This window comes from Pantherophis guttatus, chromosome 14 (assembly GCF_059756535.1).
Source record: "Pantherophis guttatus breed Tessera chromosome 14, ASM5975653v1, whole genome shotgun sequence".
NCBI classification, from domain to species: Eukaryota; Metazoa; Chordata; class Lepidosauria; order Squamata; family Colubridae; genus Pantherophis; species Pantherophis guttatus.
This window is the reverse complement of record NC_142076.1, coordinates 18,813,101-18,826,752: the sequence shown is the minus strand read 5'-3', so window position 1 is coordinate 18,826,752 and position 13,652 is coordinate 18,813,101. Positions and strand designations below refer to the sequence as shown.

General features: G+C 47.8%; 1 protein-coding gene across 1 annotated transcript in view; it reads right to left on the bottom strand.

Annotated features, from left to right (window-relative positions):
• Window positions 1–13,652, bottom strand: part of RNF216 (ring finger protein 216) — a 75,136-nt gene that overhangs the window by 54,897 nt on the left and 6,587 nt on the right. The window contains exons 2-8 of the mRNA XM_034436573.3: window positions 11,590–11,701; window positions 11,200–11,336; window positions 7,909–8,727; window positions 6,917–6,993; window positions 4,976–5,078; window positions 3,631–3,795; window positions 194–308 (exon numbers count right to left, since the gene is read on the bottom strand). Of these exons, the coding sequence (XP_034292464.2) occupies window positions 194–308; window positions 3,631–3,795; window positions 4,976–5,078; window positions 6,917–6,993; window positions 7,909–8,727; window positions 11,200–11,336; window positions 11,590–11,653 (1,480 nt within the window). The 5' untranslated portion in view covers window positions 11,654–11,701. The remainder of the gene's footprint in view (window positions 1–193; window positions 309–3,630; window positions 3,796–4,975; window positions 5,079–6,916; window positions 6,994–7,908; window positions 8,728–11,199; window positions 11,337–11,589; window positions 11,702–13,652) is intronic.

The following is a 13,652-nucleotide window of genomic DNA, read 5'->3' as shown; positions in this document are numbered from 1 at the left end:
ACCTGGAGGACTGAGAATCTGCATAGACTTCCCACCTTAAGATCTACCAGATCAGTCTCTCTCAAACATTCATGCTGAAACCCTGAAGTGGAGACCCATCTCTCTGGATAAAATCGCCTCTTATTTTTACATGCCGCCACCAACAGTTTTGAGTCCACCTCTGCAAAAGCACCCTCCATCAGAAGCCGCTTACCCTGCTCAAATTTGAAGTCTATGTAAGAATACTGATTCATTTCTTTCCTCCTTTTTCGCTTCCCACTGGGTTCGGGAGATAACTCCTGCCATTTTTTGATGGCATCGGAAAAGGCCTAAAAGAAGAGGGAGGGAGGGAAAAAAGCCGTGAAACCAGATGTGAAGATGGAACCACAGATGTAAATTAAATCGTTCGTTGCTATCTGGAATGGGGAGGATTTAAGTCTGCATGCTAGAAGGCAGGGAAGCCTTGGGCAGCCTCCCCTCCTCAAAAAAACCCAGGTGCAGCTGCGCCTTTGAAAGGTTGTAAACCAAGTGTCAACTTTTTACAGGGGCGGGAGAAAATTATTATCCCTACAACTGCAGAATAAGTCATCTGAAGGTGGAGCTTCTAGGGATGGCTAAATTAACGTCTTTGATCAGAGAGGGGAAAAAAAGGATCTACATTTATATTTTACATGTACAGTGATCTGCATTTCTTTATTTACTGGAAACCCGAGTTATAGATCTTTTGCATGAAAGGGAGGAGATGCGAGGGGATCCATTTATGACTTGTCGCTTTGATGATTTTTTTTAAAAAACACACACCCTGGAAAATTTAAACAAGCGGGGTTTTTTTTTTTTTTCCCCCTGCCATCGCAGATAAAGAGATGATTTTGTAATTGAATTTTTTTATTTGCTGCAAAGGAAACCGGGAAACCTCCTCTCTGTTTTTATTCTCTCTGGCCTTTTTCTTCCTACTTTCTCCTGCTTCTAACTTTTTATTAGTTTGCGTTGGTTTTTGTAGGCTTTGTTTTAAATAAAACGATTGTTTAAAAAAAAAGAGAGAGAGAGAGAATCCGTTCATTTCTGCTTGTAATTAAATTGTCGATGGAAGCCAAGCCAATACGTAACTTTATCCAAGTCTCTCTCTCGTGCTCCTTCTGGAGGATGGAGAAGTTTAGCACCCCATTTTAGTGGAAAGGGGAGATCTTATCCCACGAAAAAGGAGGGCACCCCCATGCTTGAAGGCTCCACCGCTAATTTCCCTAAACTAATTTCAATCCCTCTGCAAAGGACTCTCCTGCACGAAGACACTCCTGCACAAACACGATATCAATCCAATCTTTATTACGGTCATAGGCCAGCGGGGTGCACCCTGGTACGGAGGAGCTGCTGCCAATTAGGTTGGCGGCTTATCTAAATGAACACCGGCTCTGGATGGAGGACACAACAGAATCTCACTGGAGCCAAACACATCAGGGAGGTGGCAGTGGCTTGATCTGATCCCACTGGAATCAATCCAATGGGCTACACTCGCCTAGGAACTCAGGAGTTCGATTCTGAGTGGCTCCAGGTTGACTCAGCCTTCCGAGGTTGGTAAAATGAGGACCCAGATTGTTGGGGGCAAGAGGCTGACTCTGTCAACTGATTAGAGAGGGCTGGGAAGCGGGATATAAGTCTGCTATAGCTTAGGAAGGGAGGAAGGGAGGAAGGGAGGAAGGAAGGAAGGAAGGAAGGGAAGGTAGGGAAGGAAAGAAGGCAGGAAGGCAGGAAGGCAGGAAGGCAGGAAGGAAGGAAGGAAGGAAGGAAGGAAGGAAGGAAGGAAGGAAGGAAGGAAGGCAGGCAGGCATAGTGGTGCAGTTGTTACAATGCAGTGTTGCAGGCTAATTCTGCCCACTGCCAGGAGTTCGATCCTGACTGGCTCAAAGTTGACTCAGCCTTCCGTTCTTCCAAGGTCGGTAAAATGAGGACTCAGATTGTTGGGGGCAAAGAGGCTGACTTTGTAGACAGTTTATTGTGCTGTAAAGCATTATGAAATGGTATGTAAGTCTGTTATTGCTTGGGAAGGAAGGAAGGAAGGAAGGAAGGAAGGAAGGAAGGAAGGAAGGAAGGAAGGCATAGTGGTGCACTTGTTACAGTGCAATTTTTCAGGCTAATTCTGCCGACTGCCAAGAGTTCGATCCTGACCGGCTCCAGGTTGACTCAGCCTTCCATCCTTCCAAGGTGGGAAAAATGAGGACCCTGATTATTGGAGGCAATAGGCTGACTCCGTAAATCGCTGAGTGTGTGCTGTCAAGCACCATGAAGCAGTATATAAGTGTTTCCTGCTTTGGGATCTTACGTGGAAATCACTTGAAGGCCCTGAGATTTGGAAAGAATTGACTGCAGTCATAGATAGAATAAAGCAAAGGAAAACTCGAGGTAAGTGAAAACTTTCTGTTTACAACGGCATTTGGTCAGTCGGGAATTGTGCATTTAGTATCACCCGAGCCGAGCCTCTGATACGCAGAGAGGTAAGCAATGCAGAAATAGATTAATATTAATAGAGTCTGTTAACGTTATGGGCTCTTAACGCTTTTAATCATTAAGCTGCTATCTGGATTTTGCCGACTGCCCTGCTCTTGGGAATCGGGGTTTTCTGCACTATTTCTTTCAGCTACGGCTATTTGTCTGGGAAATGTGAGAGGCAGTGAAATGCTTTTTGATAAACAGGAAAGAGATGGCCAGAATTATCCAGAGCGGTTGGAGTTGCTTCCCCCCAACCCAAGTTTCACAGGCTTTTCTCTATTGATAGTCCTCGACTTAGGTAAAGGTAAAGGTTCCCCTCGCACATCTGTGCTAGTCGTTCCTGACTCTAGGGGGCGCTGCTCATCTCCGTTCCAAAGCCGAAGAGCCAGCGCTGTCCGAAGACGTCTCCGTGGTCATGTGGCCAGCATGACTCAACGCCAAAGGTGCCCGGAACGTTGTTCCCTTCCCACCAAAGGTGGTCCCTGTTTTTCTACTTGCATTTTTTACTTGCTTTCGAACTGCTAGGTTGGCAGAAGCTGGGACAAGTCACGGGAGCTCACCCCATTACGCGGCGCTAGGGATTCGAACCGTTGAGCTGCCGACCTTCCGATCGACAAGCTCAGCATCTTAGCCACTGAGCCACCGCGTCCCTTTTGTCCTCGACTTACAACCATTCATTTAGTGACCAAAGTTGCAACAGCATTGGAAAAAAAAAGGGACATAACAATTTTTCACACTTAACAACGGTTGCGTCCGTCCCTGTGGTCATGTGATCAGAATTCGGACACTTGGCAACCGTTATGTATGACAGGTCGCAGTGTCCTCAGGTTCAAACGATCAATTTTTGCCAACTTCTGCCAAGCAAAAAGTCAACAGGGAAGCCAGATTCACTTAACAACCGTGTTACTCGCTTAACAGCCGCAGCGATTCGCTTAACAACCGTGGCAAGAAAGGTCACAAAATGGAACCAAACTCACTTAACAACGGTCCCGCTCAGCAGTGGAAACTTGGGGCTGAATTGTGGTCGTAAGTCGAGGACTACCCATATCAGAGGTAGTCTTTGAATTCAGGGCTCCCAAGGGATTTCTTTTCTGAGCCCAGGCTGCGCTTCTAAAAGGAGGGGGTGGTCCTAGAAAGGAGGGGGAGAAGCAAGAGGGGGGGGAGAACCTTTCGGGTGATTGCATAGTGTCCCTTGAGTTCGTGGAGTGCCCACTTGATGTCTTGGCTGCTCAGCATTTTGAAGTCGGCCATAAGGAGGTCAGCGGCTTGAATGAAGCAACGCTGGTCGAGTGGATCCAGTTTGGAGAAGTCAAAATAGTCCACTTTAGGCACCTAAAGGAGGAAGAGGAGGAGGAGGAGGAGGAAAAAGGGGAGGAGGAAAGGAGGAGGAAGAGGGAGGAAGAGGAAGAAGGGGAGGAGGAAAGGAGGAGGAGGAAAAGGAGGAGGAGTGAGGGAAAAGGGAGGAAAAAGAGGAGGAAGAGGAAGGAAGGAGGAGGAAGGGAGGAGGGAGGAGGAAGGAGGAGGAGGAAAAGGAGGAAGAAGAAGAGGAGGAGGAAGGAGGAAGAGGAGGAGGAGGAGGAAGAAGAGGGAGGAAAAGAGGAGGAAGAGGAAGAGGAAGAGGAAAGGAGGAGGAGGAAAAGGAGTGAGGAAGGAGGAAAAGGGAGGAAAAAGAGGAGGAAGAGGGAGGAAGAGGAAGGAGGAGGAAGGAGGGAGGGAGGAGGAGGAAGAAGGAGGAAAAGGAGGAGGAAGAAGAGGAGGAGGAAGGAGGAAGAGGAGGAAAAGGAGGAGGAAGAAGAGGAGGAGGAGGAGGAGGGAGGAGGAGGAGGAAGAAGAGGGAGGAAAAGAGGAGGAAGAAGAAGAAGGGGAAGAGGAAAGGAGGAGGAAAAGGGAGGAAAAAGAGGAGGAAGAGGGAGGAAGAGGAAGGAGGAGGAAGGAGGGAGGGAGGAGGAAGGAGAGGAAGAAGAGGAGGAGGGAGGAAAAGAAGGGGAAGAGGGAGGAGGAGGAGGAAGAAGAGGAAAAAAGAAAAGAAAAGTTAGGCATTTTTTTTTAGGCAAACTTTCTTAGGTACACATTAGAATTTTTAAGGCAGTTCTGAAGATACAAACCGGTAGCCCCCAATATATGGCTTACATTTGGGACCAGAGTTGTTAAATGAGCCACGCCCAATTTTTACAGCCTTTTCCGCCACGGTGGTTAAGCAAACCACGCAGGCATTAAACGAATCCTTCCTGCCCCATTGCCTTTGCTCGTCCAAAGCCGGCTGGGAAAGTCCACCCACGGGCATCACCCACACCCCAGGACGATGGCTGCCGACTATCGTTAAGTACAGGCTCGTTGCCGAGCACCTGGATTCTGATCCCGTGACCTTGGGGGACCCTGGGACGGCCGTAAGCGCGAGGACTGGCCGTAAGTTCCTTTTTTTTTTTTCAGGGCGACTGTAGCTTCGAGCAGTCACTAAACAGAGGATTGTAAAAAACGAAGGATTGTAAACAGAGGAAAAATCTCCACTTGCCTTTGTCTCGTCTTGGCTGGAAAGGAGGCTGCTGTTCGGATTTAAAACCATACTGAGTTCCTTCTTTGGGTAGTCTGGATTTTCCAGGAGAAAATTGCAAAGTCTGGAGAAAAAAAAGCAAAAGGAGATGGGAACCTCTGGAAAGAGTTGCCTTTTGGAGAATCTCCCTTTGGGCCATCAAGCTGTCAGGTTTCGATGCTATCTCAAAATAAATGAATTTCCAAACTGCCGATCTTTAAGGAAATTTTCTCTTTATTCGAGCACGGCGATCTGATCCTGGCTCTTTTCGCGGTCAGTACTGACCTTTGCCCCCCAATCCCTCCCTTTCCGATCCCCAATTCTCTGCTTCTCATTGGCTATCTTCCAAGTCACTTTCCCGATTCCTTCTTCGTCAGATCACAGGAATGTCTCCCCCCCTCTCCCATCTCCGAGGAGACAGAATCTTCAAAGGGATTTAGCAGGCAAAAGTTCAGGCTTCTCCTCCCTTTATTTATATGTCAGTGCTGGGACGCTGACGTAAGCTTTAAAAGCAGTTTAAACGCTCCACAACATCCAACAACATGGTGATTGGGGAGGGGGGGGCTAAGAGATTTGGGGTATCCGATTGGTAGTCTCATCGGGGCCGCGGGGTGCTTAGATCTGGCTGCACAAACGGAGCTAGCAAAACAAACTAAAAGCAAAACAAAAGGAGAAATGGCAATAGGATGGAAGGCGGAGTCAACTGAGAGCTGGTCAGGATCGAACTCCTGGCTGGGAGCATAATTAGCCTGCAATACTGCATTCTAATAGGAAGGAAGGAAGGAAGGAAGGAAGGAAGGAAGGAAGGAAGGAAGGAAGGAAGGAAGGAAGGAAGGAAGGAAGGAAGGAAGGAAGGACAAGAGGTAGGTAGGTGAGGAAGGAAGGACAAGAGGTAGGTAGGTGAGGAAGGAAGGAAGGAAGGACAAGAGGTAGGTAGGTGAGGAAGGAAGAAAGGAAGGGAAGGGGAGGAAGGGAGGAAGGGAGAAAGGAAGGAATCTAGTTATAAGTCAGGGAGGGAGGGAGGGAGGGAGGAAGGAAGGACGGATAAGAGGTAGGTAGGTGAGGAAGGAAAGAAGGAAGGACAAGAGGTAGGTAGGTGAGGAAGGAAGAAAGGAAGGGAGGGAGGGAGGGAGGGAGGGAGGAAGGAAGGAAGGGCAATAGCAATAGGACTTAGACTTATATACCGCTTCATAATGCTTTGCAACCCTCTCTAAGCGGTTTACAGAGTCAGCCTCTGGCCCCCAACAATCTGGGTCCACACTTCACCCACCTCGGAAGGACAGAAGGCTGACTTGACTCTGAATGTTTCCCCTATTGCATTTGTGAATGCAAGGAGGGACAGGAAAGGAGAAAGGGGAAGAGGAAAGACAAAGAAAAAGAAGGGAAGATGGGAAGAGAGCAAGGAAGGGAAAATAAGGAAGGAGAAAAGAGAATGAAGAGGGAAGGAAAGAGAAGGGAAGGGAAGGGAAGGGAAGGGAAAGGAAGGGAAAGGAAGGAAGGAAGGAAGGAAGGAAGGAAGGAAGGAAGGAAGGAAGGAAGGAAGGAAGGAAGGAAGGAAGGAAGGAAGGAAAGAAGGAAGGAAAGGAAGGAAGGAAAGGAAGGAAGGAAGGTTATAAGGAGAAGGAGGGAGGGTCTACCTTAGCATTTGGCCACCACGGGTGTCCCTGACACAAGTGATGTCAAGCTGGCCACGCCCCCTGCCCCTGCCCCTCCCTCAGGTCAAACACAACCCTGATGCGGCCTGCAATGAAATCGAGTCTGACACCCCTGGCCTAGACCAAAACGAAAGGTTCAGGCGAGAGAGCTGGGACACGCCGTCAGAATCATCTTCGGTTGGGTTGCAAGGAAGGGAAGCTGGCCACAAACTCTGCGATGTTCTCTGGCTTAAGGGCTGACTCCACGCCCAGCTTTTTTTACACTTACATGTTTAAGTCGTTGCAGTTTTTGCTTTGTATCAGCTCTTCGATGTACTCTCTCGTTGCGTCTGGAAACCTGGCTTCCTAGAAAAAGGGGAAGGGTGGGTGAATCCAGTGGTGAAATCCAAATTTTTTTACTACCGGTTCTGTGGATGTAGCTTGGTAGGTGTGGCAGGGGAAGGATACTGCAAAATCTCCATTCCCTCCACACTCCAGGGGAAGGATACTGCAAAATCCCCATTCCTTCCCCACTCCTGGGGGAAGGATACTACAATATCCCCATTCCCTCTCCACTCCAGGGGAAGGATACTGCAAAATCCCCATTCCCTCCCCACTCCTGGGGGAAGGATATTGCAAAATCCCCATTCCCTCTCCACTCCAGGGGAAGGCTACTGCAAAATCCCCATTCCCTCCCCACTCCTGGGGGAAGGATACTGCAAAATCCCCGTTCCCTCCCCACTCCTGGGGCCAGCCAGAGGTGGCATTCTAACTTAATATATTTTTTAAATATTTTTAATTGTTTTGTTATTTTAAATTGGGGCCAAATTAATATATATCTTTTTAATTGTTTTTGATGTTTCTATTGTATGTTTTTTATCTGGCTGTACACCGCCCTGAGTCCTTCGGGAGAAGGTGCGGTATATAAATTCGAAATAAAATAAAATAAAATAAAATAAAATAAAATAAAATAAAATAAAATAAAATAAAATAAAATAAAATAAAATAAAATAAAATAAAATAAAATAAAATAAAATAAAATAAAATAAAATAAAATAAAATAAAATAAAATAAAATAAAATAAAATAAATAAAATAAAATAAAATAATAAAATAAAATACAATAAAATAATAAAATAAAATAAAATATAAAATAAAAAAATAAAAAAAATAAAATAAAATAAAATAAAAAAAATTAAATAAAATAAAATAAAATAAAATAAAATAAAATAAAATAAAATAAAATAAACCACCGGGGATTCAAGCCACCGTTAAGGCTTACCGTTTCTCGGGTGAGTAAGACAAGGAGGTCTTTCTCCTGTAGAGTAGCAGTCTGCTTGGGAAGCTCAACAGCGCTGGTATCCAGCGATCCTTGGACTGGAAACGCCGGACCGGCCTGCTCGTTTATTACCGCCTGCTGGCCTCCGTTTTCCTCGGGGGGGTGAGCTGGTTGAGGGGAAGCAGGGCCTGGGATTCCATCTTGCTGAGGCTCGGGCCTGGGGAAAGCCGGCCCGGGGATCTCTCCTTGGTATACTTTCGGCAAAGGTCCCAGATCTCTTTCCAACAGCGCCGGTTGAGAAGGAAGAGGATTGACCCCAGTCCGTGCCTCTTTCTTCGCCGGCTGGAAGTACGGATGATCCAGCCGCGTGTTCTCCTGGACGCAGTGCAAAACCCTCCCGAGGTTGGGCGCCAGCCGGGGCGGAACCCTCCGATCTCTCTCTTCTTCTTCTTCTTCTTCTTGGTTGTCTCGATCGGCCCTCACTTCCTCCAAATTAATGACCTCCGGGGCAACTTCTCTCTTCGGAACCACACTGGGCCCGGCTTCTGTCTCGCTGACTTCCTTGGGGTCAACAGGATCCGGAGAATCGGGTAACTCCAAGACTTCGGTCTGGCTCGGTCTGCCCGGTCCCGCACTTCCGGTCTTCGGGCAGTTCCGACGTGTCCCAGGCAACCTCGGAGAAGTCGAGGGTTTGGTCTTCTGGTCTTTGTGAGGGAGGGCCACCACTTCGCCGTTAGATCCCCCTTCCCCCGTCTTGTTGATGACTTGCCAGGGAGCGGCGGGCTTGATGACGTTGGGCCGCAGGAATTTCTTGGTGGCTGTCTTTACAAGGAGGCAGAGAGAGAGAGAGAGAGAGAAGAGTTAGATTCGTCATTCTTTTTGCAAATAGGGGCTAGGTCTAAAATTCCTCTGTCTAGATCAGGGCAGGGGTGGGTTCTAAATTTTTTTTACTACCGGTTCTGTGGGCGTGGCTTATTTTGTGGGTGTGGCTTGGAGGTCATGTGGCTAGGTGGGCTATGTGTATAGGGACTACTCAGAGGGCTGAAGAGAGTCATTTCTGGAAGGTCCTCACACTTATGAGCAGTCCTCGCACTTACGACCCGACTCATTTGTTTGCTTTTAACACTGATCAGCTGTACGGCGGCCCTTTGAAGCCCCGCGGCAAGAGTTTAAACAGTATTTTTCCCTCTAGTCATCAGCTGGGACTCAGGGGGCAGCAATAGATTGGGGGTGGGACCAAATAAAAGGTAAGAATAACGTGGGTGGGTGGAAGGGCGCGGGGGGGAGAGAACCAGTTCGGTGACATCATATCGTCACCGCTACTGGTTCGGCCGAACCGGACCGAACCGGGAGGAACCCACCACTGGATCAGGGGTGTCAAACTCGATTTCCTTGAGGGCTGGATTAGAGTTGTGTTTGACCTCCGGAGGGGGGGGCTGAGCGTGGCCAGCTTGACATCACTTGTGTCGTGGGGGGGGGGCGCCTGTAGTGGTCTGAACGCTCTGCCAGTCAAAACGGGCTCCCGAGCTCCGTTTTCGCCCGCGATGGCCTCCTGCAACCCTCTGCAGCTCCGTTTTTTGCTGGCAGAGGGCTGCAGGAGGCCGTTGCGGCTGAAAATGGAGCCTGGGAGGGCGATGTGTGTTTTTGGCTTCCGTGCATCGGATTTTCGCTCTCCCAGGTCCCCAGAACCACTCTGCAGGCCAAAACCAGGTGCACTTTTGGGTGAAAACAGGCCTGTTTGGGGCAAAAATGGGCCTTGCAGAGCACTGCAGAGTGTTTCTGGGGACCTGGGAGGGCGGAAATCCGACGCACGGAGGCCAAAAACTATTTTTTTCTTGTTTTCCTCCTATAAATTTAGGTGCGTCTTATAGTCCGAAAAATACAGTAAGCAGTTCTCAATTTAAATCCAATTGCTTAGCCACCATGTAAAACTACAACCCACCTTGAGAATGGGATTTACGACCCTGATTCGGAGTTCCCGATGGCCAGGTTCCCCTGGAATCACGTGACTGCATTTTTGGGGCCACCTTTGCAGTCATTAAGCCTGCAGGACTTAATTATGGACATTTGCTGAGGACTACCTGTATACCTGTATACCATTCGGTGCTGTTCTGGGATGTTTTGAATAAAAGGTGTATTCTAAATCCTGTTTTATTTTTCAGGATCGCAAATAAATCTTTACGCCCCAAAAAAGAGAATTACAAATTTATGCTACCTGGATAGTCTTAATTTCTTCTGGAACCAAAGAGAACAAAATTACCAGCAACACACACACAAAAAAAAGGCACATAAACTTTTGCTTGCGGCAGCCCTTTCAAATTACAACTTTGACCTTCTGGTCCAACAGCTCCCACTTGTCAAAATATCTCAGAGGAAAGAATAAAAAGCGGCTGGGATGCATGTCATGAATTTTAGGTAATAAACCTCTCATCAGCTCAAAGAACATTTAAGCAGCTGGAAAACAGCAATCTGGCATTTCAAGAACGCAGGCGGAAAACTTGTGCTTTGCTTTAAGCCTTGGGACATTCCTCAAACTTTGCACCTGGTTTACACACCAGACAATTTTGCTTGAGGTTTCGTGCAAAGTGTGACCTTGGCTAATTGTAGCCGATGCAGCAAACTGTGGTTTAATAATTAAGGCTTAGCCACAATTATTAGTCTAAGATAAACCCAATTTTAGCTGCAGCCTATTTGGAAAACGTACAAAAATCAGTTTGGGAAGGCCCTAAACTCAAGAGTATTCGGGAGTTATGAAACTCGTCGTTGGGAAAAACGCTCAGCTCCTTCACCAAACCGCAAGAGAAAAAAAACGGGAGTTTTTTTTCTTTGTTTTGTTTTCTGCACTGTTGAAAAGATTTTTTTTTTTTTTAGAAAATACCATGGAGAAATTCATAATTCTTCTTCCCCCCCCTCCCCTTATATTTCAAGAAGAGAGGGATGCGGTGGCTCAGTGGCTAAGACGCTGAGCTTGTCGATCGGAAGGTCGGCAGTTCAGCGGTTCGAATCCCTAGTGCCGCGTAACGGGTGAGCTCCCGTGACTTGTCCCAGCTTCTGCCAACCTAGCAGTTCGAAAGCAGGTAAAAAATGCAAGGAGAAAAATAGGGGCCACCTTTGGTGGGAAGGGAACAGCGTTCCGTGCGCCTTTGACGTTGAGTCATACCGGCCACATGACCACGGAGACGTCTTCGGACAGCGCTGGCTCTCCGGCTTTGAAACGGAGATGAGCACCGCCCCCTAGAGTCGGGAACGACTAGCGGATATGTGCAAGGGGAACCTTATTTACCTTTACCTTACCTCCATCAAGATGACCACGTCTTCATCATCCTCATCTTCCCACTGCTGGCGAACAGGTGTGTCCAACATCACAGGCAAGTCTTCGTCCGAGGAGTCGGATATCGTGATGAGTCCCTCGTCTCGGTGGTTAATCCTATCTGAAAGGAGGACAAGAAGGTTCGCGGCGGCTCGTGCATGGTGTCCGTCCGTCCAACTCCAGACTGAAATACGTGGCCCGAGCTTGCATGGATATAAGGCAGGAGGGGAAATCCCAAGACAGAGGTGGACACAGGCCTTCGTGGCCTGTGGACTTCAATTCCCAGAATTCCTTGCGCAAGGCATTTCACCACCCACTTTGCTTAGCAACAGAAATTCCGGTGGCCGGAAGTTGAGAACTACCCAAGAACTTACCTTTCCCTCGATGGCTCCGGAAACTATTCAAGTCGATGACTTCTCTCTGACCTCCGTCTTCCATGTTAGAAGGTTACGCACCTGAGCATGACATCCGCTTGGTCAGGAGCCCCTGGAAAAGGGAGGAGGACCGTTTGACCACGCGGCTTTTGCTTGAGCTTGTTACTGCAGTCTCCAGGAGCAAGAGCCTTTAGACTTATATACCGCTTCACGGTGCTTTTACAACCTTCTCTAAGCGGTTTACAGAGTCAGCCTCTTTGCCCCCAACAATCTGGGTCCTCATTTGACCCACCTCGGAAGGATGGAAGGCTGAGTCAACCTGGAGCCAGTTAGAATCAAACTCCTGGCAGTGGGCAGAATTAGCCTGCAATACTGCATTGTAACAACTGTGCCCCTGTGAATGGATGGCTTCCTTCCTTCCTTTTTCCTCCCTCTTTTCCTTCCTTCCTTTTCCTCCCTTTTCTTTCCTTCCTTTTTTTCCTCCCTACTTTCCCTTCTTTCCTTTTTCCTTCCTCTTTTCCTTCCTTTTTCCTCCCTCTTTTCCTTCCTTTTCTTTCCTTCCTTCCTTTTTTCCTCCCTACTTTTCCTTTCTTCCTTTTTCCTCCCTTCCTTTTTTCCTCCCTACTCTTTTCCTTCCTTTTTCCTCCCTTCCTTTTTCCTCCCTTTTCCTTCCTTCCTTTTTTCCTCCCTACTCTTTTCCTTCCTTCTGCCTCCCTCTTTTCCTTCCTCCCTTTTTCCTCCCTCTTTTCCTTCCTTCCTTTTTCCTTCCTTTTTCCTTCCTCTTTTTTTTCCTTCCTTTTTCCTCCCTCTTTTCCTTCCTCCCTTTTTTCCTCCCTACTCTTTTCTTTCTTTCTTTCCTTCCTTCCTTCCTTCCTCCCGCCCTCCCTTCCTTTTCTCACACCTCATAATCATCACAGGATCAAAATCAAGGGGGAAGGCACTCAACGACTTAACAACTGCAGCGATTCACTTAACAACCGTGGCAAGAAAGGTTGCAAAACGGGATAAAACCAGGGGTGAAACGCTACCGTTTCGCACTGGCTCGGCTGAATCGGTAGCGACGGCGGTGAGTAATTCAGAGAACCGGTAGCGGTGGCAGTGCGAGGCTCCACCCACCAGCCCGGATGTCGTTACTTCCTGGTTTTAACCAGGAAGTAACCTGCTTTTTATCCTCTGCACATGCACAGGCGGCTTTCCGCATCCACAGAGTGTCCAAAATCGCATGTGACGCACGGGTGCACTATCGAACTGGTAGGGAAGGTAAGTAGATTTCACCCCTGGGTAAATCTCACTTAAATGTCTCACTTAGCACCGGAAATTTGGGGCTCAATTGTGGTCGTAAGTCGAAGATTCCCTGCAGCTGCGGTTCTATCTATCTATTTATTTATTTATTTATTTAATTTGTATACCGCCCTTCTCCCAGAGGGGACTCAGGGCGGTGAAAAGCCAAAATTAAAAAAAACATACAAATACAAAAGTTAAGATAATTAAAAAAAGAATTAAATCATTAGCTTCCCAATTTAAAACCCCCAAATCCATAAAATTTAAAATCCCAATTTAAAAACCATTTAGGCTAGGTTCTAGACCACACGCGCACAACGAATCAAGGCTCGTGTATTGCAACCACTGTTTCCGTGAGCCTAAAGGAGCTTCGAGATTCTGCCTTAGCTCCCTCTTCCTAGCCACAGCTGCTTAAAAGGCTCCACGCCATGACTTTTTTCGGGGGGGGGGGGTGGTCTTCCTCCTCCAGGGATGCGTCTGGTGACCGTGAGCGCGTGGGCGTGTATGAGCGGGGAAGACTCACCGCAAATAACAGAGAGGCTATAATTGAAATATGACATATGGATCTCAACAAGAGGCGGCAGGACTGCGCAATAAATGGCGTGCTTGGGAAACGCACTGCCGTGCCATTTCGACTCCGCGCTCGTTGCCAAAAGCCTGCAGCAAACTTCAGAATTGTTCCATGACACCAGCCCCGTCGTCAAATTCCGGCCACGCCGGTTTTAAAAGATCCAGCATCTGCTTGGGTGTCAATAAAATCCTTCCAAGAGGCAGAGAACAGA